The sequence below is a fragment of the Emydura macquarii genome, unplaced genomic scaffold (assembly GCF_026122565.2).
Source record: "Emydura macquarii macquarii isolate MOO-44397 ecotype Brisbane River unplaced genomic scaffold, CSIRO-AGI_Emac_v2 contig_1253, whole genome shotgun sequence".
Lineage (NCBI taxonomy): Eukaryota > Metazoa > Chordata > Testudines > Chelidae > Emydura > Emydura macquarii.
In genome coordinates this window covers 51,916,051-51,943,862 of record NW_027131390.1, presented here as the reverse complement: position 1 = coordinate 51,943,862, position 27,812 = coordinate 51,916,051, and the positions used below count along the sequence as shown (strand labels likewise).

The 27,812-nt window shown below is 43.2% G+C and overlaps 1 protein-coding gene and 1 long non-coding RNA gene across 3 annotated transcripts in view; one reads left to right on the top strand and one right to left on the bottom strand.

Moving 5' to 3' along the window:
* KLF7 (KLF transcription factor 7) overlaps positions 1-27,812 on the bottom strand; it is a 63,445-nt gene that overhangs the window by 34,827 nt on the left and 806 nt on the right. The window contains exon 2 of the mRNA XM_067548766.1: positions 27,331-27,547. Within this exon, the coding sequence (XP_067404867.1) occupies positions 27,331-27,432 (102 nt within the window). The 5' untranslated portion in view covers positions 27,433-27,547. The remainder of the gene's footprint in view (positions 1-27,330; positions 27,548-27,812) is intronic.
* Positions 162-4,776, top strand: LOC137153438 (uncharacterized). 2 transcript variants are annotated; one of them, XR_010919804.1, is made up of 3 exons: positions 162-926; positions 2,521-2,584; positions 4,606-4,776. It is a non-coding gene; the product is annotated as an uncharacterized lncRNA (long non-coding RNA). The 2 variants fall into 2 exon arrangements; XR_010919805.1 differs by lacking the exon at positions 2,521-2,584.

The window sequence follows — 27,812 nt, the reverse complement described above, 5'->3', positions numbered from 1 at the left end:
GTGATGGGGTGTACAAACCCCATGTGGGTTAACAATGGGTTAACAGGAGTCTGAGCCCAATTAGGCCACTGGCTGGCACCTGGAGAGGGGTCAGGCACAAGTGGTGATTAAACCGGGTGGGGCTTCATGAAGGCAGGCACAGAGGGCTGGGGAAAGAAAGGCCAAGGAGGTGGCCTAGGAGAAAGATAGCTAAAGGCTCAAAGAAGCCTGGGGCCCACGTGGGTTGTCCTGAGCCATAAGGAATCCCAAGAGGCAGTGACAGTAAAACCTGAGGTGCATTTGGACTGAAGTTTGTGGGGCAGCAGTGGGAGAGGGAAGAACTCTGCAGTCCCTCTCTGGGCACTAGAAAATGGAGCTCTCTGAAAGATACAGATTGGAGTAAGCCCCTGTGACTGACCCTGAAGCCAGGGTAGGAACTGGACTCCTGGGGACTGCCCTGGGAGATGCTGCTTCTTACTAAGCACTCTGGAAGGGACCGTGTGAAAAGGCCTAGGGAAAGGCTATTGGTAGGAAGAAGTCCAGGGAGGCAGTAGCAAGGTGCTGACAGTGCAGACCTTGGCTGCTTGTCTTAGTGTCCCTGGACTGGAACCCAGTGAAGAGGATGCACTGGGTTCCCTCACTAGCCACGGGGAGGTAGTATGAAGCTGCCTCATGTAAGAGGGCAAGGACAATTCAGAGCCTGGAGAGAAAGGGGTGTAAGGACCACTGCGCCCAGAGTCAGGGTCTGGAAACCTGACACATGGTCTTGGAGTTGTTTATTGGACTTTGTTACTGTGAAGGGGGTGTGGAACTAAATGTGACCCCCCGGCTGGAGGGCTGAGTTGTGAGATTCAGCAGCTCACCGCAGGATGGCATTACTGTCAGCACGGGGCGCAAAAGAAGACAGAGCTGCTATCCCAACATAGCCCCAAGACGGTGCACCCACAGTGAGTCCTCTCTTCTCTAATGTCTATTCACTGTTAGACCTTATGGCTCAAAATATTATTCACTTCTATGTTATTTTTGGCTGCTGAGAGGAAGAGGTAGGGGGACCTGTCTCGGAAACAGGAAGCAGGGGGGAGGAGGGGAATGTGTTGTGGAACACAGTCGGGATAAACTCACAGGGGCCAAACTCTGAACCCCGTTACATTAAGATCAATGGTCTGAATTCAGTTCAGAGATTAAAACAGCCCAACAACTATTAGATCAAAATCAATAAAAAGATAATTATTTGCCTTTTTTGTTTTAGCTGTTGGGAAATTTGTGGTGGAAATTTTTTTTTAAAAAGCCATTAGCTACCTCACAAAAGCAAAGCAATGTGTGTACCATGGGGACAAACACAAATCTCAGTGACGAAAAGGCAGATTGCACGCTTCCAAGTTGCTTACAGTGGGCAAAAACAGTTGTTTTTTGGTTTGTTAAAGGATGGAAAATGTAGTCAGATCCTCAGCTGACAAAACTCCCCTGCCTTTAATGGAGTTGCTCCCACCTACACCAGCTGAGCATCTGGCCTCTAGTCAGTACCAATCAGACGCTGCCCTTGGTTAGACCCACACAACCCCATGCAAAGTCACTGTGGTTGGGTATAGATAAGTGAGCACAGAATTTGGCATGTCCTGTAAAAGAACAAGTTATTCTATTTGATGAGAAATCTCCCATATTTCACTAATGCCAGTGCTACCAGAAAAGGAAAACAGGAAATACATAAAAGCAGCACTTCCCGGAACCCAAATAGTAACTGCACACTGGTTTTGAATATCATGGCTATCCCCCACCCTGACCCCACTACAGGCCCAGGGACCATAGTGCAGATCCTGATTTCACAAGGTGGCCGGCACATGTACACCATGTGCTTCACTTGCCAGTGATAAATTTCATCACTTGTGCATTACCACCTGCTAACCAACACCCATTTCCCTTTGTATGGCATTTGATGCTAGCTGTTGTTCAGGGTGGTTTGTTTTGGGTTCCCCCCCCAAGTAGTTCTCTTTTTCAATTGCATTATAAAGTGCTCCTGAACTCCAGCCATCTGTGACTTGAGGTCAGTTATTAAGTCCTGATGGTGATGCATCCACAATGTTGGATTGGCTTGCCAAACATTTGCCACTCATGTTCTGTGTGACTTTGACCAAGCCATTTAAGCAAGCTGGGCCAGATCATCAGCTGATGTAAATCAGTGCATCTCCATATGCCAGCTTACAGTACAACAGCTCTAACCCCTCTCTCTCTCCACCTCTGGTTTTCCCCGTTGGTGCAATAGGTTTGAGAGCATTTACCCAGGTTTATAAAGCATTTTGAGATCTACCAATGAGAGAGTGCTATTTAAGTACCAAGTGAGTAGCAGAAATAACAGAATGAATGAATGCAATGAATGAATGGAAGCCAACAGTTCGCGGCGCCTAAGTTACATACCCTACCATGATTAAGATAAGAGGTCTTGATGTGCTGGTGTTTTGTTAGGTCAAGCAAATACAGTATGTGATAAATCCATTATTATTTGCCTTCTCCAAAAACACTCTCCACTTTCTCTGCCCCTTTAAGAAATGCCCTACGAGAGGCAGCAGACTGAATCTCAACCCATTACTATGGAGATGAAAGCATGGAGGTGGGTTTTTCTCATGTACACAATAGGATATGGGTTTATAGGAAGCTGGATGCTAGGAGAGAAACCAGGGACAGAAAGGCTAGGTGGTGGAGTATTCAGGATGAATGGGGATCTGACACCAAGATTTTGAGAGACTTCTTTCTCCCAATGAGCACAGCCAAGTCCATGAGGGTGCCTGTCAGTCTCTAAGGTTGCTAAGGTCCAATACCTAAGAAACAGCTCCCAGCAAACTGCCTGGAATTCAGCGTATCTCTTTTAGGGACAAAGAGCTGAGCTGATGCTGCTGGAATCTGAACATGTGGCTCTTGGGAATCCAAATATTGCAGCTTGCTGCTTAGGCAATTAAATCTTCCCCTCTGGCACTGAATTCATTTTTACGTGCAAGAGCATTGTCACTAACCATTGACCCTGCGTAGATGGGGATGGGTGACTTGTTCTATAGTCCATGGTGCTCCTTCCCACTTTGCAGAGAGCAAACGAGTGAAACTTACTTCTCTTATGATGGAGGGAAAGAAAGAGAGTGTTTGTATACATTACAATCACACGTGCATACATCATGCTCTGTAAATTGCTGTCCCTTCCAACTGTTTGAAACTTCTTATCTAAATTCTGCATTTTCCCTGGTTTTCCATTTACCTGTTTGTTTCTGTATAGCCTCCACTATGATAAGCCTGCTTTTCCCTCTTTTGCTTACCACTCCCCGTTCTTTGTCTTTCTGAGACAAGAGCAAAGCCCCTGATGAAGCTGTGAGAAGGAATATCTGCAACTTGTGTTTGCTTATTACAAGGGGAAGAGTGAGAGTTCATTCTCTCTATAGTTTGGGGATGAGGGGAGTTACTTTTTCCTTGAGGTACAATCACGTCTACATTTCTGTGACACTTTGCTTATCAGTATTGTCCAGTTAAAACTGTTTGTAGCAGCCCCAAAAGCAGACTTTGTTGTCATCACAAACTTTTTCAGACTCCTGTTGGTGTGATCTTGTACAATTCCTCTAGGAGCTAAACACAAACATTATGTTCCCCAAGTACAAATGGTAGCTTTCAGGAGCTGCCATTTTATTTTGGATACAAACATACAAAAGTTACCTTTACTTTAGCAGAAGAGCAGCACCAACAGCCCAGGACAAAAACCTATCCTTTGCAATGTAACATTTCTGGAAGCACTTAGTTCTTTAAGTGGGCCCAGTTTCCAAAAACGCTATTACAATTTTGGAGTGCTAGAGAAGAATTGAAGTTCTTAAATTCTCACCAAATAGGGTTGAAGTAACCAAACTGGGCACAGAACGTGTGGGAAGTCCCAGAATTGCAAATAAAATGCATTTGAAAATGCAAGCCCAAGGTCAGAGGTCATGGGTCCCTCTTTCTCCAGCTATCGTTGTCCCATGTGCTCAGGCCAAGATTTTCAAGAGGGATTCGTGACTTTGGGTGCCCAACCTGAGACACTTTCAAAGGGCGGTCTCTTCAAGGGGTCCCAAGTTGAGCATCCAAAAACAGAGCCTCCTCCTGTCACTGTTGAAAATCTTGGCTTCCAGCCGATCCATCTATTTAATCCATTCAGGGTGTTGATCATTCTATATTTGTATTGTGGTAGCAGGTCAGGGCCCCAGTCACAGCCCAGGGCGCCATTGTGCTAGGCACTGTACAAACACAGAACGAAGAGAGAGCTTACAATCTAAATATGAGGACTACTAGGTACAAATCTGCATAAGGGACAGTGCAGAAACTCAGGGGGTGCTATGAGGACGCAGAACCTGCACTCAGCAGAACACAAAGGCTGTAATTGTGCCCAGCTCCATCACATGGAGGCAATCAGAGGAGGTGACATTCCCTTACTCCCCTAGTGTGCATTATGTTCCCCTCTGGGCCTGATCCAGAGAGGATGACTGTCTGGCTCTCTAGCTCAAACTATAGTGGTCCATGCTTCCTGCTCTGGAGGTCCCAGTTCAAGCCATGATGGCCATCACACACAAGGGCCAGGCACAAGCTGTCCCTAAAACTCATTGCTGTTTCCTGCTGTGCTAGGTAGCCTGAATCCAGTAGGAGTTGGAGGATGAAACCTCTGGATCTGTTGAGTCTATGGGAGTTTTGCCAGTGACTGCAGTGGGCCAGGATTTCACCCAGAGAGTGTCCACATGAATGTCACTGTTCACAGGGGAAGTGTTGCAGCTTCTGCAGTCCATGGAATGGCTGAAAGCTCATATTAGGAGCAAGAGGAACAAACCAGACCATAGACCTAGTTAGGACTGCATCTAGCTTGCCTTGCTCCATTTATCTCTGCTCTTCTAAGGTGAGAGATGCAAGAGTAGCCACTATAGACTCATCACCGCACCCACCTCACATAACGGGGGCCAGAAATAAAGATCCAGCCCTCCTGTGTGTCACAAGAGACTTCACATCTGTTCTCAAGCTCCATGAGGCAGCAAGTTAAAAGGGGCAGCAAGCAACAGTCATTTGTAATGCTGTCTCTCCATAGACATCAAAGCGCTTTCCAGGATGGAATGGTAATTATCCCCATTTTAGAGGGGTAAACTGAGGCACAGATAACAGCTATTTTTTAATGTTTGGTGGGAGTCTAATTGTAGGGACCTCTAGTTTTAGATGGCTAACTTGAGGCACCATGAAGAGCTTGATTTCCAACCCCCTTTCTCCCCCCCGAGGCAATGAGCACTTGCACCTTGACTCCAACTGGAAAGGTGGGTGCTCAGCACCTCAAAGTCTGGGCCCAAGTACCTCAAGTTGGGTAACTCTGGTTTTTGGGTGCCCTGTCTTGAAAACGTTGGCTTAAGTGACTTCCCTAAGAACAAACAGGCATAGCAGGAAACAGAACCCATATTTCCTGCCTCCTAGTCCACTGTCCTACCCCCTGGGCTCCCTTAGTAGTGGTGGTTGGTCTGGAAACCACCATTTCCATGAACTGTGCCCCACTGATGTATTTAGCAGGGGATGTTGAAGTCACAGAAAGCCTTGGAGTTGCACTGCGACGTAAACAACATCATGATATACCTAGCAAACCCACAAAATAAAAAATTATTCATCTATTTGTCCCCTGCACATATGTTCCCTGCCTGGGAAGTTACATATCTTTTACAGGCAGGAAATGCAAACAGGTAGTCTGGGAGAGGATTTTGGCCAAAAGGTAGGAAGGCAAACATCTGCTCTTATGAGAAGTGCCATGGGACCTTCAATGTACATGCAGAGCACAACACCTTCATTTTTAATGTTTCAGCCAGATCTTCCCTTTCTCCCTACTTCTCCTCCACGCATACACTTTATCTGCCAAATCAGCATCAAGAGCTGAGGTCTGAACCTGTCTAAGTCCACCCTCCCCTTATAAATTCATCCTCTCCTGGAGGCAAGATCCTGGCTGGAGATAAAAATCTGCAATAAAGCTATTTTTACATGAAAGTTAAGAACTTTAATTCTCATGTAATTTTTACTCATAAATACACCCTCAAGGTGACTGTGTTCTCCAGAGACAACACAAAACACACTGTAAATAAAACCTGCGACTGGCAATTTGTCATATGGAAAAATAAAAGCCACATTTGGTTTCTCCATACACTTAAAATTACCACTTACTGTGTGAGGCAGACTAATCTGCTGAACAAGGTCATGAATAGCAGCTTGGGCTGAGGAGGGAAAACCCCACCCTGCCCATGTTTTTTTTGCATGCTGCTTTCTTACTGTTGTTTTGCTCCCTTTTGCAAAGAGGAAACCTCTCCTGTTCCCATAACTGTGTGTTTAGCTACTTTCCAGCAGCTGACTGTGCTTGCTAACAGGTTCCTGGAGGAGCTTCTCAAGGGCACAGCTCTGCTTTTAAAGCCTTCCTAAAGTTGAGATGTGGCCAATTCAAGTGGCAGCAGCCTCAGGCATACCCGGAGAATAAAGATGGCAAGGCCAATGGACAATGGGGCACCCCTAAGTCCTCTGTCAAAAAGCCTTTTTACCCAGAGAAGGCTAGAAAATGCATTGGAGGAAGCACAGTGCTAAGACTAAAAACAAAGCCCCCCCCCCCCCAACAGTCCCCAGGGACAGCAAAGCCTGACTCAATCAATATAGCAGCAGCATTAACACTGCAATACTGGGAGAGAACAGGAGTGCTCAGTCTCTGCTGAGACTGGGAGGAGGGGAAGAAAATTACTATGGCTCTTCTCCAAGGAAAAATTCTCTTTAAATTGTTAGGTTTTCATGAGACCTTTTCCATCCCTTCCCCCCTGTGCAGGTTCCTTTTTGGGAGAGCCCAATTTTACTGATACCAGTAAACCCCCAAGGTTCAAAAATCACAAGTCAGGTCTTTCAAATATTATGAGATTGGCTTAAAAATCACAAGGGTTTAAAAATGATATTGTTGTTAGAGAGACAAGGTGGGTAAGGGATCTCTTTTACAGGACCGACTTCTGTTGGTGAGAGAGAGACACATTTTTGAGCTACACAAAGTACTACTTCAGAGCAAATGTGCTAATCAGAGTCCCAGCTAAATAGCAGGCAGAACAGATTATTGGGCACAAGGAGTTAACGCGTGTTGCAAGAGACCATTCAGGGTGACATAGGCTATTAACACTTCTGCAATTGCAGGACCAAAAAAAAAAAAAAGGGGGGGGGGGGGGAAGTTAGTGGGTTACACACTGCTTATAATAAGCCATAAATCAAGTGTCTTTGAGTCCATGGTTTTTAGTGTCTAGTAAAGCTATGAATTTCAGCTCCCAGAATCCTCTTTTGAAGTGGTGTGCAGGTTTCTTTTGAGGACAAGGACTGTGGGGTCAGATATAGAACAATTGCTTTGTGAAAAGCGTTCGCCCACAGGTGATGTGTTTTTCTTATTTTTCTGCATGAGTTCACTGGAGAGTATAGTGATTGTTGTCACCACATAGTTGTCAATTGGGCATTGAGTACATTGGATGAGGTAATCAATGTACTGGGCAGGTGTAGGACACATGGACCTTGAAAGGTGTGTTGTGTTTGGGGTGGGGTATTGATCATTGTAGCAGTGGAGCTATGGCTGCAGGTTTTGCATCTGTTGCAGCAGGGGCTGGGGCTGCTTTGACTTGGTGAGCCGTGGTCAGTGGGGAGCTTGCATCTGATGATGAACATGAGCGCGGGGGTTGTTTGAAGGCCAGAGGGGGGGTTCAGGAAAGATTTTTCAGGAGGTGTCCCCGATATAACATGGGTTGTAACTGTTACCCCAAATGGGTTCCAGTGAGGGGTGGTAGGTGGTAAATATGGATGTGTGGTCGGAGGGATTTTTTTCCCCCTGTAATGGAGCAGGTTCTCATGGGGTAGGTGGGGACCAACATGGCTCTAACAACACTGCAAATAATAATGTTGTGGGTTTTTTAATTTGCCTTCTGGAGCTTGGGGGACCAGGTTTTCAAGCTTTCTTCTGTAATCATGAGAGCTCGGAATTTACTTTTTTGTAGGAATGGAGAAAATGTCAAAGCTGAGGTTTTTGAGGAACCACATGATTCCAGGAGCTGGGGCTTTATGAAATATACCAACTATCATTAGACTTGCAATAAGATCGTGACCAGTGGCAACAACTTTCATTACCCTGGAGGATTTGGGTCAAATGCAATTGGGTAGCACTCCAACAGAGCCAGTCTGGATTGTGCTGGGCATGGCACAAAGATAAGAGATAATTCCTGTCCAAAAGGGCTTTTTGCCCCAGCCTAAAAGATACACAGCAGATGATGGGGACATCATACAAGTAAATGAATATGGTGGAAAAACAGCACAGCTTTGTAAATTACATGTGGTGGTGGTGGTGGTGGTACACTTCATAACTGAAAGTGAAGGTAGAAGCAGGGAGAGGAATGGAGGAATTAGTAAGAACATGGATGGCAAGGGAAGAGAGACAATCACAGCCATAATCAGCAGCAGCCATAAGGGTTTTGTAGGCATCAGGGCAGGGCAAGTCTCTCAAGGAGAGAGCTGAAGGAAGATAAGGTAGTAGCTGTATGGATTATACCAGGGAATCTGCCTCCCTCCCCAAATACACAAGGGTCAGTGTAGCAGGAAGTACAGAAGGTGTTTAAAGGACAGCCTGACTGGTGGGTGGTAAATAGTGGGACCGGACCGCTGGTAGAGTGAAGGTAGGGGTTGGTGTCCTAGTAAATGATCAGACCAGCAAGGTGAGAAGAGCCTTAAAGACAAAACCATGAAAGGGATCTCATCTGCTGCTGAAAGGAGGCATCACACCAGAATCAGAAATGCTAGCTTTGCCCTAGCCCTCTTTGCTAACTTGAATGAAAATAACTACCAGGGACATTTGTCTCCTGCAGAAACCTGGTTCTTACCAAGGGACCCCTCCCCAGAAAAGACTTTCAAAACCCAAATGAGAGAGTAAAAAGTCTGTCTAATGGGTGCACACATACATGCCTAGCCCTGTTTCTGTGCAACACATTCATTAAGCTTCTTTCACCACACTAGCCTGGTGTGTTCACGCAGCTCCTATCACATAGTTACTTCTGTGATGGGTGCCTCAGAAGTGTCTAGGCAGACAAATTAAAAACACAAATTATACAAAGCTGCCCACACTTTATAAATTAGGGCGAGATCCTCAGCTGGTGTAAATCGGCACGAGTCAGTGAAGCTATGTTGATTTACGGTGCCTAAAGATCTATTCTGGCCCATAAACTACTGCAAGACTGCAGCCAAAACTTCGTCCACTAGATCATGCTTCGGCAACCAAATTGCCAGGAAAGACAATTACAAAAATAATTAAATTTCAACTGGGAATCAGAAGACCTGTGATCTATTCCAAGCTGTGTCACTGACTCACCGTGTGACAATGGGACAGAGGTTCATGACTTGCCCCACTGTTCCCACCTGTAAAATGGGCATAAGGAAGCTTTTCCAATGCTTTGAGATCTTTGAATGAAAAGTAATGCTAAAGGTTATCACTGGAGCACGCAAGCATGCCTGGCATCTGAATGTGATAAAATCTGAGCTCTGGAGGAGCCATTTCCAAAAGTGCATGCATGGGGACAAGGGGCAGAAGGGGTTCTCTATTGAGACAGCTCTGTCACTGGTCCTGGAAAGTTTGATTCCAAACCTGACAGCAAGAACATTCCAGCCAAGCTTTACTTGTGAGATTACAGGGTAAAAGGTACTCTCTCTCTGTGGTAACCAGGTACTAGATTGTCACATGTGGCAATCACGTGATTTCATTGTTTTGCATTGTTGAACCAAACTATAAATCTAATGGAACACTGATGATGAAATGTTGCTTTGCTACTGGTCCTTAACTGCTGTAAACAGAGCCACGTATCCAGGGTGACGTTCAGCTTAACTTTTAACCACAATTATGTTCTTTGTGTTTTACTCCTGGATCTGGCCTTTCCTAGTAATTAATGACTGGCTGGATTATGGACCATTAGCATCTCCTTAGGTCTTCATCTCTCCAAGTCAATAGTTACATTGTAAGAAACACCCAGTATGTGGACCAGGGCAGTCCATGCCAATCAGTTATGAGGCTGACACATTGTCCCTCTATTTAAACTGCTTTCCTTGTTTTGCATCCTCACTGCTAACAAAATCATTTAGCATTATTGTGTGCACGATAGCCCTGGCCGCTAGGAATGGTAGCCTTGACTGTTAGGTAATTCATACACATGGAATGTCAGTCAAAAAGTTTACTCACAGAATCCCTGTGCCTGACACAGATAAAAATCCAGCATAGCTGCTCTACATGAGTATGAGATCATTCCAAGAAGGAGCTTTCTGTTACACTTATATGTGAGATGTTAATCTTTCACATTAAACCTTCACTAATTTGCCCTCTCCGCAGGAGACCCACTGCAGAGGGCTGAAGTTTGCAGGTTAGTAGGGGAATGCAAACAAAGCCATAAGGATAATCCGTCACAGGATGTACTTTGCCAGCTGTGCTTTAGCTTTGATTCGGAATTTCCCAATATATCAAAAACAACGAGAGTCCTGTAGCACTTTAAAGACTAACAAATTTAATTTCTTCAGGCATCAGCTTTTGTGGGCCGTAACCCACTTCGTCAGATGTAAGGAATAGAAATCAGCAGGTTATTTATTTATATATATATATATATCTCCAAGTTTAAGGAACAACAATGGGGAAATAGTTGAGGCCTATTCACAACCATTGATTAGGAGGTGAGAATGTGTGAAGCTTATGCCTGATGAAATTAAATTTTAGTCTTTAAAGTGCTACAGGACTCTCATTGTTTTTGCTATATACAGACTAACACGGCTACCCCTCTGGAACTTTTCCCCAATATATCAGTGTCCTTGATAATGAGAGCTCCCTGGAATAGAGGATTCCCTCTCAAAGCTTTGCTGAGAAGAGGAGACAGACCACAGTTTGTGTCCAAATTATGTAGGGCCAAATCCTTAACTAGTGTAAATCAGCATAGCTCCACTGATCTAGCCCAATGTGCACACTAATTATTTAGTGAGTCTTGCTGCTTTGTTACAAGCAAAGTGCCTAACCCTGTATTATGTGGCTGCACCTTACATAGGATAGGCTGGTACTACATGTCTTCCTAAAAACAGGGAAATTCTTTTGCAAACCTCCATAGCAACCAGTCCAAATTCCGCGAGAGGCTCAGCGCCAGTAAACAGCAGACAGACAGACAGACTAGTGTGTCAGGAGATTCTACTGCCTGCAGTTAGTAGCCAGCATCAACAAGGGTGGCTCAAAGCTCAGAACATCTGGCGTTGTGTTCTGTCAGCAAACTCAGACGTCTCCTTAAGGCTGCTGGATCGGGGTTAGTCCCATCTCTACTAGCTCTGATCCAAAGCCCATTGGAAATCAATTAAATGACTTCCACTGACTTCAGTAGCCTTTAGATCAGGCCCATAGTGCCTGCCTGGCACTGACTCAGAATGTCACCGCTTCAAACAGCATCTTTATAGTATTCTATTTGCATCTGATAGTATTTTAGGCTTAGAAGGGCCATGTGGGGAGCCTTTAGGAGTCCATAAAGGAGCAGCACTCTCAGCAACAACAGTTGCCCAGTGCTTTCTCAGGGCCTTATTGGTCTAGGGCTGTGGAGGTTGTATGACCTTTGCATGAATATAAAACATCTTCAACTCCTGGGGCTGGATTTTCTGGCAATCCTGGGCATCCGTTAGCACCTCTTTATGGGCATCTCTCCTCTGCCCTCTGGTGAGATAGGAGGGCACGGTAGCAGAATTGCACCCCACCTCTACCCTCTAGATAAAGTACAAAAGGCTGAGCTGTTCAGTCCTGGCACAGAAATTCAGGTATCCGACTCAATAGTGTAGTTTAAATATACATATTACACCTGTCAACAAGTCCAAGCAGAAACATGCAAAGCAGTTGACTCTGTTCAATGTCAACAAGCTGATGTTGGTGCAGGAGGAACAAAAATTCCAGCACCGGGAACCTTGCTCATTTGCTCATTAAATGACTGTGTGATTGTCAGTCAAACACAAGTCACATTTTTAGGCCCTGAGATTTTCCACTACCTGCCATCAGTGGTCAGCATTCGGAACTGTCTACTTGCAAGAAAGTTACAAGCTAGTTATCTGTACTAGGTTTGATTTTGCCCTCCTTATGGTCTTTTCTGCCTTAAAGGAAAAATAAAAAAAAAAGCAATTGACATTTAAAAAAAAAAATCTGTTACTTTGGCTGTCCACATCACTAAACTGAAAACAAACAACAAACATTTGTGATTCTAACCCTCAACAAAAATGAAAAACCCAAGGAAGCTAATATAAAGCTGTCATTGACAAAGAAAGCCGAGAAAAAGATGAAAAGGAAGTGTTGTCTTTAAACTATGCCAGTGAAGGGATTATATAAACGGCTCCACAGAAGGAGCAGAGGCATGAGCAGAAAATATGTAGGTGAGATTCAAGTATGAAAAATACAGACTAATACATCTAGGAGAAAATATTCTGAGCCACACATACTCCAGGGGAAGGAGAGAGCCAGTCAGCAGTAATGCTGAAAGAGACCTAAAACGAAAGAGACATGAGATTACAATGGGAGATGGTAATAAAAAAGGCCAGTATAATTTTTGGATGCATTCTCATACAAATATTATGGAGCAGGATCCATCTCTAGTGCAATGTCACCTGGAATATTGCAATCACTGCCGTGAACCTAGAAACAAGACGGATCTATGGGCAAATTGCAGGGAGCCTAGAGATGTGCAACAGGAATTATTAGGAAGCTGGAGGGAACATTTTATTATTTGTATTGCAGTAGCTACTAGGAGTCACAAGTCAGGGATCAGCGCCCCAACTGTGATAAGAACTGCAAACCCATTTAACAAGACCATGGTCTCTAAGAGAGCTAATTTATGTACTGTATAGCAACAGCTAATAGAATGGGGACATAAGTCTACAAAAATGTGAATGGTATGAACTCCAAAGAGGCAGTGGAATTATTTAGAGAAGTAAAAGGGAGCATAAACAGGAGAAAAATTGATTCACTTAAGGAAAGGGAAATAGTCTTTCCTGATATTCATCCAGTAACGGTGAGGTCTATTAGACTAGATGAAGCATTAGCAGCGTGCAGTAAGGAATGGCACATTGGCAGGAAGACTAGATGATTTTAATGGGGAGTTTCCATATCAGTTTCTATGATCTGACTGTGAACCACTGTTTATGGGCCCAATCCTGCAGTCCCGACACTCTCAACCTACGGATGGGCTCATTGTTTACTACTTTTGGCTAAAGCAGTGGACAATATGGCCTTCACATTGTGTGCTCCCTGCTCATTTGCATTCAGAATCAGCCAGGCAAATTCGCTGGCTGAACCCTCGCCTTTTCCAGATGCTTTCCCATCTTCTGGGCCAAACTGTAACCATAGTTAGAACATGCCCTTGCACGGTACCTTAGAGGCCTGAGCCAAAACCCACTGCGCTCAATGGCAAGACTCCTATTGACTTGAAAGAATTAGGATCTAATCCAAAGCCCATTATGTATAAACATGGGCTTTCCTTAAAAGGTTTTCTTTTAGATCCACTTCGGACCCTCTACCTAATATACTCGCTTGGCACAGATTTTACAATGAAACATTGTGCGTGGACACGCGTGAGCGCACCCTCCCCTCTCCACGCCATCCCTTACATCTTCTGAGAACAAATTCAAATCCTGATCCTCATTGACCCTAAGGCCCTTTGCGCCACTCCCTCAGTGCACAGGGGCCCCAAAGTGGGCCTGATTCATCAACAGTCCTGCACATGCTGCCGGAGAATCGCAGTAAGGCCCGTGATAAGGGGTGTACCTCACACCTTAATAAGAGTTAAGGTGGACCTGGTTATGCTACCTGGCTGCATCTGGACAGTGGGCCAAGTTTAGTTAAAGATAAAACCCAGCTGGGGAAGGAGCTGCGGGATGGCTGTCAAGAAAGGAAGCACGGATTAAAAGGGCTGCAGGGAGAGAGGAAAAGAGTTCTGCAATTGTGGGCGGAGTAGTAGAGAGGGGAGCGGCAGGGTTGAAGAGGAACCCCCAGGTGGATAGTCGGCCTGGGGGAACCTTTCCTGAGGAGTGAAGTCTAGCAAGAGGCCAGAAGAGACATGGAGCAGTCGCTAGGGTGCAGCAAGCTCCAATGGTGAGCTCTGAATGAAAGGGCAGGAGCTGGACTTCCAGGGAGGAAGCCCTAGGAGGTAGCGCTCTAAAATAAGAGTAAGAAAGAACTTTGCAGGCATTAGGCTTAGCCCCAGCAAGAAGCCCTGAGGAAGGAAGGCTTGGGGCCTGGAAATGAAGCCTGGGAAGTCAAAAGTGTCAAGGAAAGCGGCTCGAGGCAGGGAAAAACCTGGGTATGTGGAGTTAAAAGGTGAAGGCTACAGGAGACGGTGAGTCTCACTGCAGCAGGCCTAAAAGAGGGCTCAGTATGGAGCTGAGATTGAGGGCTTACCAAGATGGTGGGAGATTGGGGGGGGGGGGGTTCCCAAGATGGCAAGCCCAAGACAGGATTCAGTAAAGCACTGGGAGCTAGTGGGACTAGAAGCACTTGACCTGAGATGTGAATGGTCTACGCTGAAGATCCTGGGTAAGGACCCCTGGGTTTCAATAGTCCTCCAGGAAGGGACTGGAACTTTGGGTATTGTCTCATGTGAACTTGAAACTGGAGCATCCTGAAAGGGCTGTGGAACTAAAATGTAACCAGGCATGACCAGAGCGACTGTTGGTGGGCGGGGTCGAAGCAGCAGCTACATCCCATCGAGCTACGATGGGGTGGCACATCAGTGGTGAGTCCATTTTTCTACAGGCCCTTTTAAACTGTTCATTTACACCAACTGAATGGCCTGTTGACACTGTCAGATAAGTATAAAAAGCCTTGGTGTAAATGAGAATCAGGCTCCTCCATCCTTCCAGGAAATGAGAACTTTCAATATTTAGAAATGTATCTTTGAGGATTTTTTTTGGTTTCATAAAAATGTATCACTTTCACAAGTGGCCAATGCACACACCAGATGGGAGAAGGACATAGTTATGCTGCATGTATGTTGCCCCTTCCCCCCCATATTTTCTTTGTATGAAGAAAAACATACTACACTATTTGTTTTATAGAGGGCAGCTCAAGAGATACCACTTTTTCTTGGAAACAAAATTCTTTTCTTGTATGTTTTTCTTTCCACTATTTATTTCCTAAAAAGGTGTGGATTATAATTATACAATTCTTAAGGCCATACTCACTAGACACAAGGCAAAACAGTCAGGTGTGACTTAGAGGTCAATGGACAATATTGTTATTTTCTCATGATTTATTTCCTTCCAAAATACCACTGGAAATAATAATTATGGAAGACCAGCAATTGCTATATTCCTTCTCAACCATCATTAAAACAGGTATATTATTTTTGCCCCATTTTTATTTACTCAGTGTCCTATATAGTGAGTAGAATGAAAGCACCCTCTTGCTGTGAAATGATTAGTTATACTTTGCGTTTCTATAGAACCTTCTACACAGAGGTCTCACACGACTTTACCGCCATTGGGCCAGATCCTTAACAAAAGTAATTGAAATCCATTAGAGCTTGTGTATGTGGGGCAGCAACAAGCATGACCTGCACACGCCACCTTGTTCCCGGCACACTGGTGCACGTTAGAAGTCACTTCTCTAATGTTCATTGCTGCTCCACATAGACAAGCCCTTAGATGAGGAACAGACTGAATCATATGGACAAAACCTTTATGCCAGGTAGGTGTTACTATTCTCATTTACATGGTGGCTGAGGGGGGGAATGATGCAAAACTGACCAAGTCTCTTGACTGCATGAGACTATGTTCTCCTCAAATATACCGAAGCCAAAAAGAGATGAAAATGTATCACCCTTTATTAAAATCTCTTCTGGCCTAAAACGTGGAACAAATGGAAACAATTAGGTAGAGGCAAAAACCTGAATGAACAAATTGGTGTGGAGGTCATCAGGTGAAGATGGAGAGTCAATGAGAGAGCGTCCCAAAGCTGAGCGTCTTCAAATGACAACATGCTACTGCTGTTCACTGTTGAAAGCAGAGTTCAAGCCACTAAGATGAAATGTCCCAATGGTCGCAGTGGACATTAGAGAAGGATATGGTCTCAAAACTAAGCATGTGCCTTTAAGAATAGCAAAAATGGAGTTTTGCTACAAGTTGTACTCTCCTGCTAAACCACACCATAGAAAAGTTTACAATAGAAAAGATTTCAATAGGGAGGTTAGGTAACAATGGATAATTTAGCTTCGTGGCATTCAGGCTGCACCTTGGGCCACTGTAGTCGAAAGCCAAGTGTAAAGACCAATATGGATTCAGTTTAATGGTCCCACCTGTATAACTAGCAAGATTTACACTCGAGATGGATTAGGGTAAAATACAGAGGAGCTGAAAAGGTAAATAGAATTTGAGTTGAGGATTCCTGCAAGTCAAGGTTGAAGTCACTGGATGCGAAACTCAGGCAGCAACACTTTGCAATGAAGTTACCGATGATTTCTGTGTCTAATGCTGCAAGGGGCTTTCCACGATCAGTGAGCTCCTAAATGTTATGAGTGTGGTTTTCCAAAGTCAGTAGTGATTTCTGTGGATGCCCAACTGGAGACAAGTTAAAGATGGACCCAGCTTTTAGAAAATGGGTGGCTCAGCACTCTCTGAAAATCATGGACCATTTAGGTGTTCCCAGGTGAAAATCTCAGCCCATCTTCTGTCATCCTCCCCCAAAATTCTTTTCTTTCAAAAGAAAAAGGCATTTGTAACACAGTTTTTCATTTGCCAGAACTAGAAAAAAATAGTTCAAATACCACATTATGTAGAGCAATACGCACCCATTGCCTTTCCTTCAGTATCCAGAGACTATATATTTGGAAGGGGTGAATCCATCACATCAGGATTTAACTTGACATTTTGATTCTTTGCTCTTGCTCAAAACAGTGGTGGCTTATTTCATATATAAAATCAAAAGAAAATAGAAAAACCTGCTGCAAGCGGGCACATCTAACAAAAGACTATTTAATCAGGGTACCCTAAAACCTATCTGCCATCATTCAAGAAAGATCAATATAGGAATCACTCTTTGAAACCACAATCAGGGCTGACTGAACACAGAGCATGTCATCACAGCCAACAGAGGACTAGAGAGCATTGCTGTAGAATAGCCCAAACTGAATTGGAGGCACTTAGAGGAGTGTAAGGAAGCTATGCTATGTGGACAGAATTCTTTAACCTCCAAGTACCATAATTACTAGGGTTCCAATTCAGGGAAACATCTCTAGTCAGAAAAGCACTTAAGCACATGCTTAACTCCCCGTTGAAGTCAGTGAGACTTAAGCATTCACTTAACTTCAAGCATATGCTTAGGTGTTTCACTGATGCGAGACTGAAAGGTTTGATTTGATCCTACATTCATTGAGATCAATGGCAAAGTGCTCATTAACTTGAACTGTGCAGGAACAGTGCCTAAGAGACTGATTCTGTATGGAAAGATCCCATAGTACCACACTGAGGTGAAACCTGTAGGGTTCTATAGATGTTACTCTAAAAGCCTACAGAATGATCAACTTTTTAAAAACAAAGAAACAACTGTTCTAAAGAAGGAATGACCCTTAAATTCAGCAGGATGGTTTACAGAGAACCTATAAAAACAACAAGAGATCTGTGGCACATTAAAGACTAACAAATTTAATATTTGCAGACATAAGCTTTCGAGAGACTTCAGCTCTCTTCTTCAGATGCAGTAATACAGAAAATAATATTACTGCATCTGAAGAAGAGAGCTGAAGTCTCTCGAAAGCTTATGTCTGCAAATATTAAATTTGTTAGTCTTTAAAGTGCCACAGATCTCTTGTTGTTTTTGCTGTATACAGACTAACACGGCTACCCCTCTGGAACTAGAGAACCTATAGAAAGCTTATCACTTTCTAGTCTATAGGACTTTCCCATTTCTCTATTTTTCGTAGGAAAATAGGTAGATCCCTCTTTAGATTTAGTTTGTAAAGTACCACTGATGACATCCACTTATCGCAAAGCTCCCAACCACAAAAGCCATTAAAAGGGCTTTTAGAAGCTATTTCAGTAGGCGCATACATCATTGTCACACTAACCCCTATACCCATTTACCTCTCCCACTGAGACACAGGCAGCTTAGAGGTTGCATCCCTGCCTCATTGCTCTCATTCTGATCAGACATGCCGTATTGCCAACGCTTGCAATTTTATTGCCAATCTCACACTATCTAATATTTCCTTAAAGCGCCAACTCCTAGAGGTAGGTGGTTATGTGAGAATCTCTGCTTTCATGTTACTAAAAAACTAATACATTTCTAGCTTTCATGGTTGTGCAGAAAAGCCTGCAAACATGACCCAGTTGCACACAAAGGGCTCGAAAAACAGAAGAACCTCCCAGTTTTATTCTTGTGATTTTCTGGGGCCCTGACATATGGTTTCTGAACAGTTGAATGCAGTATTAGAGTGAGGGGTATGTTTCTGGTAGGAGCAGAGGGCTAGACAGTTAGCTAAACTGCTATTAATCTCTTCTAGGTCCTAGGCAGGGACAGTCACACTCAGTTTTATAGCAGCTGAGGCAATCTCTTTCACTCAGACCCCACTGCACTTTGGTTCCCCAAATATTTGTTTTCAAATGCACAAAAAGAGAATAAAATCCATTGACACTCCCGCTTTCTGCCCATCCAATCCATGCAACAATGCAAAAGGTTTCTCTTAACAAGCACTACCCAGCAAGTCCATTAACGAGTTAACGCAGCCTGTCCACTGGTAACATGTCAGAGACAAAGCAGTTTCTGGTTTTGATGTTTTCCATGTGAAGCACCGGCTCTGTCTTCCTTCCCCACACCCCAACCACCCTTTTCCACACTTCCCTACTCACACGGCAGCTCTTAAGAGCTGCAGTTGAGTGGAATGGTTTTTCAGAGCAGTGTACATTTTTCCAGCCTGATGGAAGGAAAAATACTGATTAAGAAAATCTTTCAACCAGTTAATTGGCTGAAATAAGCATTGGAGGGCCATCTCTGCTTTGGCCAATGTGTTGCTTAAACCAATGTGCAATTGCAGGAGAAGAACAAAAATAGGGATCTTTTCATCTCCCCCTATACATTTGAAAGAGAACCAGCATTAAGGAAACGTAAGTAACCTTCCACCATTCAGGGACAGCAGACTTCTAAATTAGGGACCAGAAGAAACTACTTATTGTCAACAGTGGGCACCAAAACTGAAGAGAGTCAAGTGAGACCATTAACAGCCTCCCTCTCCATTTCCACCAGCAGAAGAAAATCTGACAGGGCGTTGTTGCCTCACTATCTAGCCTGGGGGTCAGAGCCAGTCTGTGAACTGTAGACCCTGGAAGGAGCTGGGAGCCGAAAAGAGCAAGATTCCAAGTGATTGCTTGCACTTGGAAAGAGACAAAGTCCATTTCAATGTCACATTATTAAAACCGAACGACTAACAATAGCGCATTAGCTTATTAGAAGCAAAAACATTTTTTAAATGTAATTTACTTGTAATGCTCAGTGCATTTCTCCCAGCAGGGCAATCAAAACCAGCAAAGGCACTTTCACTTTTGTTACTAGTCACTTTCACTTTCAGTTAACATGGCTGGAACACTGCAGTGCTGGCACTGCAAAAACAGCTGGGCTAGGTTCTTTGTTTTGTTTTAAATGCTGCTTCCCACAGAAATATTTCTGTTGATAGTAGGCTTTGTAAGAGCTTTAGTTATTTGCAAGTCTAAATTCACGGCCAAACAGACTTGATGCCATTGCACCTTTGAGCTGACCTTGAGATGCTTGTACATCAGGGAAGAATTTATAATCAGGATACTTACCGGAACATCTTGGAACAATCTTGTGTGCCAATGTCCTTTTCTTTCACATCCCGCCTGAAAATCCACTTTGTTCACAATTCCTGCCGATGCTCTGCCATTACTCTTCAATTCCTTTTTGTGTTGGAACTGTTACCCTGTATATCCTATTTATATGTCTTTTTAGGCCCCAGTTCTGCAATTGGATCCAGACCCACCCAAAGCCCTGGCACTTCAGATGTAGGATTAGAGCTTTAAACTCTTCAAGGCATGGAAATTCTATATCAGGATTAGATGTTTTTCTAGGTGATAAGCTCTAGTTCAAACAGGAATTATTTCAGGGAAGTTGTGTAGCCTGTGTTATACAGGAGAGCAGCTTAGATGATCACAATGGTCCCTTCTGCCCTTGGAATCTGTGACTTTGGTAAATACTTGAAAAATCAGCTAAGTCCTGTTTTTAAAAGTGACTTTGGCATTTAGGTGCTTAAGTACCATTGACTCTCAATGAGATTTAGGAGCCTCAGTAATTTAAGTGCTTTTGAAAATTAGATCCTTTATCTTTTTGCATGTTTTAGAGAATGTCATATGTGCCCTTATGGCTCTATAATATATGCAGCGCACAGACAATTGCATACAAGAGTGTTGAGGTGTCAAAAGGTTCTAGCTTAGAAGGGGCACCTCAGGCTTACAGAAAAGGGGAAAAGTGAGCTTCTGTCCAAATCAAAAACTTTAAATGCTACAGCACGTTGAAAGATTAATAGATTGTTTTCTTCCTGGGTCTGACATAAGTTCCCTACTCACCACTTCCCTTTACATCTCTCCCCCTCTGCAAAATTTAGTTCACATTAGTTCTACCTGCTTGTTTGCACTAAGATGTCAGAGACTAATGACACAAATGCTGGGAGGTGGAGTAGTGGAGGTGAGGGACTGAGTTTACATGTACAACCACTTTTTTAAGCAGAGGCAAGACTGAGGATTGCTGAGAGCTATTAGATACGGGGAGCTGTCCCACAGTTTCAGCAGACTGCAGTCTAGCAAATGTGTGAAAATAAACACCAGGAATAATTCTCTGAAGGAGCTAGCTATCTTAAGTCTGCATTTGGTTTGCATCACGGCAGTGTCTGAACACCTCCCAGTCTTTAATGTATTTATCCTCACAACACCTCTGGGAGATAGGGCAGTGCTATTATCCCCATTGTACAGATGAGGAACTGAGGCACAGAGAGTAAGTGATTTGCCCAAGGTCACACACACAGCCCGTGTGTAGAAACTGAACGCAGGCCTCACACAGTACAGACGCACACTCTAACCACTGGACTTCCTTACAAGCTTGTGTTGGGCATATAATGGACAACCATCTACATAGGCCTCATTCTCTTCCACTTCCTCATCTGTAGGTGGTAGTCATGGCCCAAAGGGCTTATAACCCGTCTCTTACCATGTGCACATAGAGCAGTGCTGCCAACTCTGGTGACTCTGAGTCTCAAAATATGAGGTGTTTTACATAAAGCTGCAGCTCATGGAATCATGTAATTATCTGAGAACCTCAGCTTGCATTTAAAACAAAAGCTTTCTAGCCTTTGGGGTTCATGTTTTCTGTACAGTTACAATGGCTTAAAAATAAGAAGTCAAAGAACACCAAACACTTTTTTATTTTAAAATAAAACTTCCTGATTTTGAACACTTCATTGACGTAGGCACTTTACTGGTATTTCCAGTCAAACCCTTAGCTCAATGGGGGCCTGTAAGCTCTACCCTCATACAAATAATAAATGAAAATTTAAGCCCATGGCAAAACTCCTGTTAGCTTCAAGACTGAAGGGTCAAGGTCATAGTGCACCTTTTACAAAACATGTGGGGTAAACACACACATTCTCCAACTAAGTCAAAATCTGGGAAGGTCAGGGGGAGGAGTTATTTCCTCAGCAGATTTTTGTTACTGGGCCAACTGAATTCCTTTTTTCCTGGCTCCAAATACACACTCATTCTAACCAAGATGGCGGCAGTTATCATTAGCAGACACAAGTTTATGGTGGCAGGAGGCTTGGGAAACAGACACTTTCCAGGGGCACTTGAAGTTTGAAGACAGGAGGTGGAAATCACAGACCTGATGCTCTTCATTCCTGGGCTGTGCCTGCCCGCTCCTATTACAAAGGATGTCAGAATTGAGAGTTTTGCAGGTTAACAGAAGATACTGTAGCAGAGGGTGATATTCATAAGGTATGGAGGGAGAGGGAGGAGGGAAAAGCGAGAGAGAGTGCATCACCATTCTTACAAAACACATTATCTTCTACTTGGTTTAGCTTTATGGTCATGATCCAGTGCCCAGTGCAGTCAATGGAAAAATGACTATTGACTCCTGTGGGCCTTGACACCCACCCTTTGTGGGTGCAGGTCAAGTATCCAAGGAGATAGGCTTGACCTGAAACAAAATCTATATCTTCTGCTCTGTCACTTAATTTACTGAACCCCAGTGCTGTCCTCTCCTCGGAAGATGTACAAGCTGTCTTCTGCACTATAACAAAGACAGAATTAAAACTAGCTTTATACAGTTACAGATTTAAATGGAAGCCGCTTTCTCCCTATGCCCCTATGAAGTAAGTGCTAATAGAAAATAAGGTTCCCTTCAACAAAGAACCATGTAACAAGGCCTAAAAGGATTCAACAATATACAGAAAAATATTGGACAATTCTCCTCCACCCTGAAAAGCTGAAATGTGAAGCTATAACTGCATAGAACTAAAAATCTCCTGCCATTTCAAAATGATAGTATCTCTGTGTAGTATGTGTGCTTGTGTGTACTGGGAGTGACAGAGAGAGGGGTATGTGCATATGTGTACACTAGTGTGTCTGTGTGTGTGTGTGTGTGTGTGTGTATTACACATACAATCTCACGTTACAATAGGGAACACATATATAGAGACTCCATATTAATTTTATTTTAAAGCACAAATACTTGATTGCTTTAATGACCATGAGCTTCCACTATAAAAAAATTCATTTGATAATTGTATCTTTTTAACTATACAAAATAATGGAGGATATTTTCTAATTTAGTATTGTATCTACACTATTAAAAGAAATACATTTACCCAGTATGAAGATCACACACAAGTCTCACCTTAAATCAGCTATTTTACACTTATAATGGGGTTTGCAGGTCTCCTTTGTGTCTACACATTTATCTAGCAATGCTAAGTGATAATATAAAACAAGGTTTTCTGTGAGTAAGGGACCCAGAAAAATGTTATGAACAGCAGTTCCAGTTTGCTGGGGTTTTTTGTTTTAGTTTTGTTTTTGTGACAGGAGCCTGCTTTCAGTTCATTTAGCAGGCAGCGAGCCTATATACAGGTGCGGAATGTGACTCACAGTCCAAATACATTGCATCACACATGTGGCTGTTCTTGGAAGTCAACCATTTCTGCAAGTTATCCTCAGGAGGCTTGATGTACTATAAGCACTTAGAAATGTGTTTCACTATGACTGGAACCAAGATGAAATAGCAATATTAGAAGAGATGGTTTAGTTTATGTGGTGGCCAAGTATGCCATTAAACTAGAACAATGAGGACAGTGGGGAAGAAGAAATGTTCTGCAATGTAATTTATTCCTTTCCAGTAGCAGTGGAAATTTTTCCTGCAGGCCTGAAACTGACCCCATCTGCCAAATATAAATCAGAATTAACAACTAACAGAGTTCTGCGAGGTTAGTCACATCATAATAATATGCTACTCTTATGCAGCACAAGGATCTCAAAGCACTTTACTGGCATTAAAATACTTAGCCTCATAGTCCCCCAATGGGTATTATTAAGTATTATTGTCATCACTCATTTAACAGAGGAAAACGCAGGTACAAAGATTTGCTCAAGGACATGGGGGGGCAGAGGCAGAATGTTTATAGCAGAGCCAACCTACTCCCCTCCCCCCCCACCCCAATTTCTCAATTCCCAGTCCTGTGTCTCATCCTTTTTTTCCCCCATTCTAATGTAAGAGGAACCAAAGCTTAGTTCATCTAAGAACTAATGAATCATCCCAGAGAGAAGGAATTCAGAGTATAAGCATCAGCCCCTTTGTTTGGAATCACATGTCTTTTTATCAAAAGAAGAGACCCTGTTTCCAGTCCTCCTGGTCAATAGGAACCATAAGCCAGCCCATGACAAAATCTGGGAGAATGGGAACGGCTTGACACCCAAACTCTGCTAATTTCAGAGTTCTCCAGGAAGCATAAAGCCTGGAGACCCTGTGCCTTGGCCCATCCTCTGGGCTCCCCTGCTCTGACAGCAGTGATCCATGTTAGTGCCAAAGTCTTCCATGCCACAGGCTGTCTCTTGGGACCCTCCTTTAAGAAAAGGAAAGGCCATGTAGAAAAAGGAATGCAGTCTAGATCCTGCATTCCTCACTCAGGCAAAATTCCCATTGAGCTCAGGGGAGTTTTGCCTGACAAAAATCAGGCCTTAAGGAGCTGTAGCATTGCTGCCTAATTCTTGTCAACTAAAAATTACACCCCCCTCCCCACAAAAGGTGTACATTAAAATAATCTACACACACAGTCCCTTCAGAATCTATCCCAAATTTCAAACTCACAAGCCTTCCCATCTTCACAATTTAAGATCTGTTCTTCCCTCACCCACTTTGAAATCCACACATACTGATACATTTTTAATCTCCTCCTACCAAAAATCTGTTCACTTTGCACTTACAGGTTGGGCTGGCTAATGACTGTCCTATTTTCACTTCCAACACTAATTAAGAAAAGCGCAGATACTAAACTTCCTCTTGCTTCTCTTGTGGGAGGGAGGGGAAAGAGGCGAGTGCGGGGGCGGGGGAGAGATCAGTGGAGTGCATGCAAGTGTTTAGCAACTGGTCTGCGCTGTCACTGCAATTATTGCTGCACATTTCATAATCAGAAACACTAGCAGTTGCATGCAACTGTCCCTACTACACACTTCACCAAGCAGCCACAAAACAGTAGGCCAAACTAGGGACAAAAAGGAAGAAGGTTGTATCGACACTTTTACATAGCTTTAGGGTAAAACTTTCAACAGCACAGATGTGTCTTTATGGTAGAGAAGGACCACTCACTCACAGCAGGTTTTAACCTGGCCCTCACTAACCTCTCTACCACAAGTGCTTATAAGCATGTTAAACAAGAAACAACTTCTATTGACAAGGTGATGAAGCTTCCTTGTCACCCTTACAAACGCACTGTCACCCTTTTCAAAGATATGAGAGTAAGCATGGCTGCATTGTTGGTGGAAGATGTAGTATTCTGGACCATTGCTGTAGTATTTATATTGCATTGGGTTCTTCTTTGAAGAGGTATTGGAATGATCAGTTCAAATGCTTTCACTGGAAATTAAGGCTGCTACTTTACAGTCTTGGGAGGGCTCCATGGAATGCATTACTGCCTGGGAAGGGCAGAGGCAAGACAGGCTTTCCTAGTTAGCTGTCTCCCAAAAGCCTGGTCTGGATGACCACTTTTAAAGGAATGCAAACGGAACACACACATACACACACCCCTGTTATAACACCACTAAGATTACAACTACTGAAAGAGATTAGGAGGAAAAAAAACTTCTCTTTTTCAGTTGGTTTACTTTGTACATTTGAGGGCACCTTGTGCACAAGTCCATTTCCCTGTTCCCTGAGTCAGCCAGTTTCCCCCAGTTGTTTGCGGAGACTTCACACAGCAACAGGGGAGGAAAAACATTATAAAAATAGAATGTACTATAAAACAACAAGAATTGGCCAGAGGACTGAGGGGAAGATGCAGCACATAAAACTGCTTTTAGCTCCTTTTCTTAAAATTGGCTATATTTTTAAAGTTTTAGTGTTCCTTTAAAATGTGGATGTTAGGGTAGGGTTGCTTTGATACATTGTATTGCATAAAGTGAACTGCTTCCCTTCTTGGTATGAAGGCAGGCAGCAGTAGACAAAGTATCACATGCAGTATCTGCCTTAGGCATGCTGGCTGTGTCAACAGATTATCTCACATTGAACAGTCTAGACTGTTATTAATATGCAACTGATTCAAGAGCAAGGACAACACAGAATTAAACGGGGATTCTAAAATGAAATCATATTAACTGTTTCAGTTTAATTAGCATGTCAAAAGTATAAATGAAACCAGATGTTACTGTCACTGAGGTGCAGACTGAATATTAATAACGGAAAGTGTTTCCCACTTTGGAGAATTAAGCAAAGTTGGACTGTCCAGGGGCAAGTGAAATCTGAAAATGTTTGCTCTGTGGCTGCCATTAATCCTTCCATAAAAGAAAGCTGAAGCCAAAATAATTTTACTATATAAGTCTCCAAGTATCCCACCACAATCCAAGTAGGTAACAATATCACAGTAAGAGGATTGTCCTCGGGTCCTATCATCCACCCAGAAACAAAAACAACAAACCCTAATGCCCACTTACTAGAGAACTAATGCCCACTAGCTTTGTGCTGGCAAATATTGCACTGGATCACTGCAAAATGAAATCCAGTCCTCCTTAGTCTGAACCTGCTACTGTCATGGGGTATGCAAGTTACATTCTCACCACATGTCATTCTACCCACACCTGACTATTCCTATAGGCTTGTCGATTTTTGTTATGAGACACAAGTTTACAGAATGTTGGCAATCTGACGGGACCTGCTAACCTGTAATCCCCATCAAGAAACACAGCAGCTTTGGTTTAGCTGCTATCTTGCCACAATGAGAAGTCCTGTGTTTTTTCTCCAGTATCCCAGTTGATAGTTATTTATGGTCAGTTTTGCATTTGGGCTGGTCATGAATTTTACACATCTCCCCCATTTCTCTATAAACTATTCTTCCCCTGGATATTATTTAGTCATGTCATCAATAATTTTAATGCATCCATAATACCAGATTTCCACCTTTAGAAGTACTCCAGTTCCTTCTACATATTAACCCTATAGTGTCTCAATGCACCCCTGGTGGTTGAAACAAACCTGAAGTGGCATTGTCTTAAGCCCGTTTAAGATACAAAAAGAAGTTACATCTGCCCAGAACAATTCAAAAACAAATCATCTTTCTTATTACAAATTTTGCCTACTGTTTTTTGCTACTGATTCTGTTCCCAGCAGCTACTCCCAATAAAATCTCTAAATTAAGATAGTATGTGTCAATAAAAATCCTAATTATCTGAAAATAAGAATGATCTATGGCTGACAGTTGTCAGCACTTGCTGAAAGTGATCCTCCTTGTTTAAAAGAACAAAAAAATATATATATCACTAAGCTTCCCAAACAATGAGTAAAAACAAAACCCAAAGAATTCCACCGGATCTCAGATGCTGCCTGGTGTGTTTATATGATTGAATGCAGACAGCTTTGAATGGACTGCTCGGTTTCTAATTGCAAAAAAATATCATGGTGTTAGCCCGGCGCACAAAAAAACCCCCCCTCCAAATTAAGTAGTAAAGAAAAAATAAAATAAAATCAGAAATGCAGCCCCAATTCACCGACTGTCTGCACGTAAAAGATTTACAGGAGTAATTTAAATGGTTCACCTGCTGCCAGTTTTCCTCCAAGGATGGCAAAGCTGAGAAGTAGCCGGTGTCGTGGACAAGCTGTAGTTCCTGGAATATACTATAACTAGCCAACACATCCATGCTGAGGCTGAGCAAAACCCTTTTGTTTTGTGTTTGTTTGTTTGTTGTGGGGGTTTGTTTTTGATCATAAAAACAACAACAATAGATCCAATGTCCCTTTTTTGTTTTGGTCACACTGTAAAAAAAATCAATGCAGGAAAGAGAGGGGAGGAAAAAACCAGTGAGAATGGCTAGATGCACCCAATATGTACCGTGCAAACAGCAGCCAGCAAAAGAGGGGGGGGGGGAGAGGGGACTCCACGTGTAGTAAATGCAATTCCTTTCCAGGGCTCTAATCACTTCAGTTCTTGGACCAAGAAGGGGGAATGCAAACTCACTGACACGAAACTGCCATCTATTTCTGCATTGCTGCTCGCTGCTCTGTGCAATCTTGGCTCTTT